The 6,000-nt window shown below is 41.9% G+C and overlaps 1 protein-coding gene across 1 annotated transcript; it reads left to right on the plus strand.

Moving 5' to 3' along the window:
• The first annotated feature begins 1,226 nt into the window (after positions 1-1,226).
• On the plus strand, positions 1,227-5,577 carry LOC123091197 (acetolactate synthase small subunit 2, chloroplastic). The gene is made up of 12 exons (XM_044512629.1): positions 1,227-1,546; positions 1,669-1,885; positions 2,041-2,124; positions 2,271-2,339; positions 2,442-2,525; positions 2,604-2,753; positions 3,355-3,441; positions 3,612-3,716; positions 3,819-3,941; positions 4,019-4,174; positions 4,869-4,934; positions 5,148-5,577. Exons 1-12 carry the CDS (start codon positions 1,350-1,352, stop codon positions 5,229-5,231), a joined length of 1,422 nt encoding a protein of 473 aa, XP_044368564.1. The 5' UTR covers positions 1,227-1,349; the 3' UTR covers positions 5,232-5,577.
• Positions 5,578-6,000: the final 423 nt, after the last annotated feature.

Genomic DNA, 6,000 nt, shown 5'->3' on the forward strand with positions numbered 1-6,000 from the left:
ACAATCAGCATCCGTGAGAAAAAGTAACAATCGGCACACTGTATTTTCTTTCTTGAAAATAAAATCAGAGCAAAAAAAATGTCAAAAGACATATAACCACGTACCCCTATAGAAACACCCTTACAAAAATGAAAAAAAATTACATCCAAATCCTTATAGGGTGCTAAAGTCTTATTCTTCCCGAATCCACCCACGATGCGTCGTGAGCAAAGTTCATTGTTGCCTCAAGGCATTCGTCTTAACGAAGCAAACTTGTTGAAACCTAAGTAGTGTTCAGAAAAGTTGTTGATATAGACCATAAGATGCCCCCAAATAGTGATTGGCATGGCAATTTGCCGCCTTGAAAGGACACCCGCTCATTAGGGCATGAGCTATGGGGGCGAAAAAAAAGCATCCGCCCCATTAGACACCTAGGCGTGGTAAGATGAAAGCTATTGCCAACACAAGCTCACTCCAACTATAGTGATTCTTTCATTTTCCTCTTTCTCCTTACTTTCTCTTTCTTTTGTACCCAATAACCGGTCTCCTTTGCAAGTTGTACCTAGCGCAAGGAAGCATCAGTCCAGCTGCTAAGGTGGCATCAGAGCCGAGTTGGCATATGAGGCACTAAGTTTGGGGCTATGCACTGGCCATGCCTTTAGTCATCACTGCCAAAAACAAATGGTGCTTGGATTTGCCTCCCCTTCGCTTGCCACTCGTCCTGGTGCCTCGGCTTAGATACATAAGGTTTTGGTTCTCGCAAGGGCGACACTCGGACCGATGGCGGCACTTCTTCTTCGAGTCAGTCTTCCGAGCTTCGGTCCTCCTCAAGTCCGTGACGGATTAGACGGAGCGCCGACGTAGATACCTATCAGCACCTCAGAGCAACGAGATTAGGGTTTCTCGTCGTGCGTACGCAACAACGAGGTTTGATGTCAGGTTTTTCAGATCGATTAAAGGATTCAATGGCGACGACTGCGGCTCCCGAATGCCGGTCCTTAGGAGCATGTGCAGGAAGACTTTCCGGTTGTCACCGACAAGATCAGGCCGGCTCCGGTATGGGAGCGGTGATAGCGGGGCGTCAGCGGCTCGTTCCGGCGGCAACAATGGCTTGATGTAATTTTTATTATATTTGGAATGCTTTGCACTTCCAATAAATCTTTATAATATATCTGGTACTTTCGGAAAAAACAAAAACAAATGGTGCTCGGCCGAGGAGTCGAGCCGAACAATCCATTCCGGCCGTGCCCACACTGATACATCCAACCCAGCCCGAAACTCCCGACACCACCTGTCCTCTCCTCGGGATCCGAACCATCCCCCAAACCCCACCACCTCACGATCTCCTCCACCCTTCTGCGGTCCCGCCCATGGCCGCCGCCGCCGCCGCGGTAACTCCTCACGTCGCCGCGGTCGGGACTGGATCCCACAATCACCACCAGCCGCCGCATCGTCCGCCCGTGTCCATCTCGGCCAGACCGAGGGCGCGCCTCGTGCCCGTCGCCGCGGCGGCCGCTACTCCGGCCACCGACGGCGTCGCGCCGGTGCCACCCCACCCCAGGCGCTCGTAAGCCTTCTCTCTTTCCGCGGACCAGTTTTGAATCCTGAGCAAATTTGATCTCCGAGTCTTCGCTGCGCTTCGTCATTGATCTATTAGGATTCATTTCCCCCTTCAACCTCTATGTATAGGGTTGTAAAGCGACACACGATATCAGTTTTTGTTGGGGATGAGAGTGGGATGATCAATCGGATTGCCGGGGTCTTCGCGAGAAGAGGGTACAACATTGAGTCGTTGGCAGTTGGGCTGAACAAGGACAAGGCGCTGTTCACCATTGTAGTGTCAGGAACAGAGAAAATACTCACACAGGTCGTCGAGCAGCTCTACAAACTTGTTAATGTCATACAGGTCAGCATTTTCTTATTCCAGTATCTCGTGAATATTGAAAATGTTTGCTAACTAATATAGTAACATGTAATTAGTGAATCACTCGTGTCAGTTTTTGTGCTTGTTCCTGTCATAGCAGTATCTGAAATTCATAGTCTTGTATATTGATTGAACAGGTTGATGATTTGTCAAAGGAACCACAAGTTGAAAGAGAGCTCATGCTTATAAAACTAAACGTAGAGCCAGAACAGCGGCTCGAGGTAAAAGTGTATATGTGCTTTTTGCAGTCATGCTATCTAGAGATTTTAATCTGTGCATGTGATGCTCAATTTACATATTTCAGTTCGAGAGGTAATGGAAGTACAGTTTGGGTATTCTTTGCTTATTTCAATACTCATACGTGCAGGTGATGGGTTTGGTTGACATTTTCAGAGCTAAAGTGGTTGATCTTTCAGACCATACACTAACTGTTGAGGTAAAACCCGTGATGTGTCGTATCTTGCAGATCAATTACACTATCACTCGTATGTCTTTTATTAAAGCAAAGTATGCTCTCTGTTTTTGAGTCATGCCAAAGGTAACTGGCGATCCTGGAAAAATTGCTGCTGTACAGAGGAACCTGAGCAAATTCGGGATCAAAGAAGTTGCCAGAACTGGCAAGGTTATACTCCTTAGAAAGATTAATACCATATCCTGCTTTCTTCTTTACTATATCTAACGGGCCATACTAATGTAACAGATAGCATTGCGGCGTGAGAAAATGGGACAAACAGCTCCTTTTTGGAGGTTCTCCGTAGCTTCCTATCCTGATCTTGAAGTAAAAATGCCTTCAAAATCTACACTAAGCACTACAAAGACAACCAGTGGGGATTCTGAGGAATCATCCCAGGTAAGGAATGATAATTCTTATCATTCATATAATTCTTGTAGCATGTATTTATCTTTTCTTCAGCACTGCAACAACACTGTCTCCATTTATTTTGGCCTGGTTTATTGTGTTGTGTGAATTCTTTTTATGTATTCAACAAAAATCAACATGCGTAATTTACTTCTATTCTTTATGATAAGAGTTGTTTTACTGAATTGATCTTGTTGATTATTCTTTTCAATCTTTGTTTGTAAGGGCAAAATAGTTTCTGTAGATTATTTACCAATATTGATCCTTGCAAGTGCACCTTATATGCAGTGAATACTGATGTGATTAGCTAGATTTATCTATTTGTGCCTACCAGTTTAGGACAAAAGCAGAAGTTGGTGCATTATTTAAATTGCTGTATCATTCCCAATACCAGCATTATGTTGAATTGTTAGTCTTGATTTGAAAGTAGTAAAAAGTTGGCTATCTTATAGAATAACTACAATTTCACAAACACTGGTTAGAAATGACCTTGGCTATGTTTGTGTGAACAATTTTATTGCAAATACTATTTGCTCCAATTTGCAACAGCAGCTGTATGAATTTTTATATAATCTTACGCTCTTATTACTAGGGTGATGTTTATCCAGTGGAATCTTACGAAAGCTTCTCGATGAATCAAATTCTTGATGCTCATTGGGGTGCCATGACTGACAGTGATGTAAGTTCTTGCATTCTTCTTTCACTAGAGCTGCTGTGTTGCTGAAAATTAGTGGCAAGAGCCCTGAAGTGTAGTTGAACACTAAAATTCTTAAAATTTGTTTGCATTGAACTACAATTGCAATTTTAATACCCATTTGGAAAATAACTGACATACTTTTCTTTCTTTAGCCTACAGGGTTTTGTTCACATACTTTGTCGATCCTTGTGAATGATTCCCCTGGAGTTCTTAATGTCGTAACGGGTGTCTTTGCCCGGAGGGGCTACAATATTCAGGTTCGTTTTCTGCTTATATATATCTTATGTTGACTCAGTTAGATCATTGCAGGTTACATGGTTGCAGTAAATGCTTAAAAGTTGTATCCATTACTTTGACAGAGTCTTGCTGTTGGCCCAGCTGAAAAAGCGGGCACTTCTCGCATCACCACTGTCGTTCCTGGAAATGATGAATCTATCGCCAAGCTAGTACAACAACTTTACAAGCTCATCGATGTTTATGAGGTCAACTTATCAATGTGTGGTTTCTATGATTGTTGTTGCATATGTAAGGTTAACTCAAATTCATCTTGGTTTCTCAGGTTCAAGACCTTACACATTTACCATTTGCGGCTAGAGAGTTAATGATCATAAAGGTCGCTGGGAACACCTCAGCTCGCAGGGAAATCCTGGATATTGCTGAGGATGTTTTCAGGGCCAAAACGGTTGATGTATCAGGCCACACAATAACTCTTCAGGTAATAATTACTTTACCCTCTTGGGTCCAACTACTAGATTTAGGACTTTATATTCTTTTGTTGGTAGGTAAATCAGTCGGTTTTACCTAAGCATTTTCTTAATTCAATCTAGACATGTTGATTGTAGACAGCAGAAATATGAACATTAATCAGATACAGCCTTTACTTGGAGCATTATCCGTATAGCTGTCAACTAGCTGATAAAAATTTCAGTATATATCTGCTGCTATTTTGAAATGTATGGTAGTATTTATTAATATTGATTTAAGTTAGATAATAGGGATATGCAACAATGTGGGCGTTTATAGATTGTTTCAGTGTCATGTATCTATGGCTATACCGGCAAATCGTATGTCTGACATAATTGTAATCCATTTGAAGAACAAAATTTGACATAAACTGTATTTATATAAATATCTCATAAGAATTCACTTGCCGGTATTTCATAGAAACATTTCCATTAACTCAAAGCTCGTGCAATGATTTCCTTGTTTTTTCTATGGCGTAATCAAACACCCTTTCGTTGGTATTCTTATTTGTATTTAATCCTACAATTCAATAAGGCCGGACATTGCGATCCTACCCTTTCCATTTTCCTCTATTTCTTGAATCTTGCAAAAGAGTCCCGCAAGGACAATATAGTTAGTGGCATCAATAATTTGTCTTAACAAGCAATAACATTATTGTCATGCAGCTTACTGGAGACCTTGATAAAATGGTTGCACTACAAAGGTTGCTTGAGCCCTACGGCATCTGTGAGGTTCGTACTGTAGGTTTACTTTTTTTTTTGAAGCTCTTGAGCGGTTCACTTTGCACATGCACCATACTATCCATAATTTGTGTTCGGTAGTGGATTAGTTATTCCTCGATTGTGGAGTGCTTAGGCTAATGGAAATTGTAGTTTAGTAACTGCAAATTTTCCAACGGTTATTTGTAGTCGATTCTTTACCCTCCTTTGGCCATGCTTTTGCAGATTGCACGAACTGGCAGGGTTGCGCTGTGCCGTGAGTCAGGAGTCGATTCCAAGTACCTCCGTGGCTATTCCCTTCCTGGATAGCGTGTCAGTTGGTGAGACATCACACTCGATCAGTTCATGGATTGCCATGATTCTCCTGATCTCGGATCTCCTAAACACCCTCTGTGTGGTGTTTCATTCCTTTCGGAGCATACAGCAAGAACACAGCTGTTATAGTTTACGTTCACTAGATTTACACTTTATCCTCAGGAGTTTTTGCCGTTTGGGATGTTTGAATCCCATGTGAGCTCACGGAGGCAGAAGAAACCCATCCATAGTTTCTACGCTGAGGTTTTCAGCTTTGAAGTTTGTTGGTTGATGAAGACTCTTTTTTTACTTTCTGAACCATAGCTAATTTAAGTATTTACACATTTTTTTTACCTCTAAAGTCATATAGAATTCAGGCCTGCTACTTTGAAGCCTTCAATTAGCACCAATCAAATATAATTTTCCCTGTGGTGATGAATCAAATTTAGGACCGTGCTTTCAAATTGGGAATCTACACGTACGCTTTTAGCACACTAAAATCCTAGCTCCTCTCCGTGGCAAATGTCATGCTCGTTACGCTTGCAATATAGGTCATTTTCCCACTTGCCCCAATCCCTTCCTGCATCACTAACATTAGAGCAAGTACAATAAGATGACATAAACAGACTACAAGGACTAAAATATTATATCTTTGCTTAGTTGGAAGAGAGAGAAGAGGAGCGGGCTCTTCACTACTATTCCCTTCATTCCAAAATATAGTGCGCCCGTGCTTCCTGAGGTCTAACTTTGACTATAAGTTTAACCAACGAAACCGTCTCCACGG

Source organism: Triticum aestivum, chromosome 4B (assembly GCF_018294505.1).
Source record: "Triticum aestivum cultivar Chinese Spring chromosome 4B, IWGSC CS RefSeq v2.1, whole genome shotgun sequence".
Classification (NCBI taxonomy): Eukaryota; Viridiplantae; Streptophyta; class Magnoliopsida; order Poales; family Poaceae; genus Triticum; species Triticum aestivum.

Excerpts from the sequence above, each read along its gene's own strand:
- LOC123091197 (XM_044512629.1), top strand. The coding sequence starts at position 1,350 with ATGGCCGCCGCCGCCGCCGCGGTAACTCCTCACGTCGCCGCGGTCGGG. Across the intron at positions 1,547-1,668 it reads CCACCCCACCCCAGGCGCTC|GGTTGTAAAGCGACACACGA; the intron begins GTAAGCCTTCTC and ends CTCTATGTATAG. Across the intron at positions 2,526-2,603 it reads AAGTTGCCAGAACTGGCAAG|ATAGCATTGCGGCGTGAGAA; the intron begins GTTATACTCCTT and ends CTAATGTAACAG.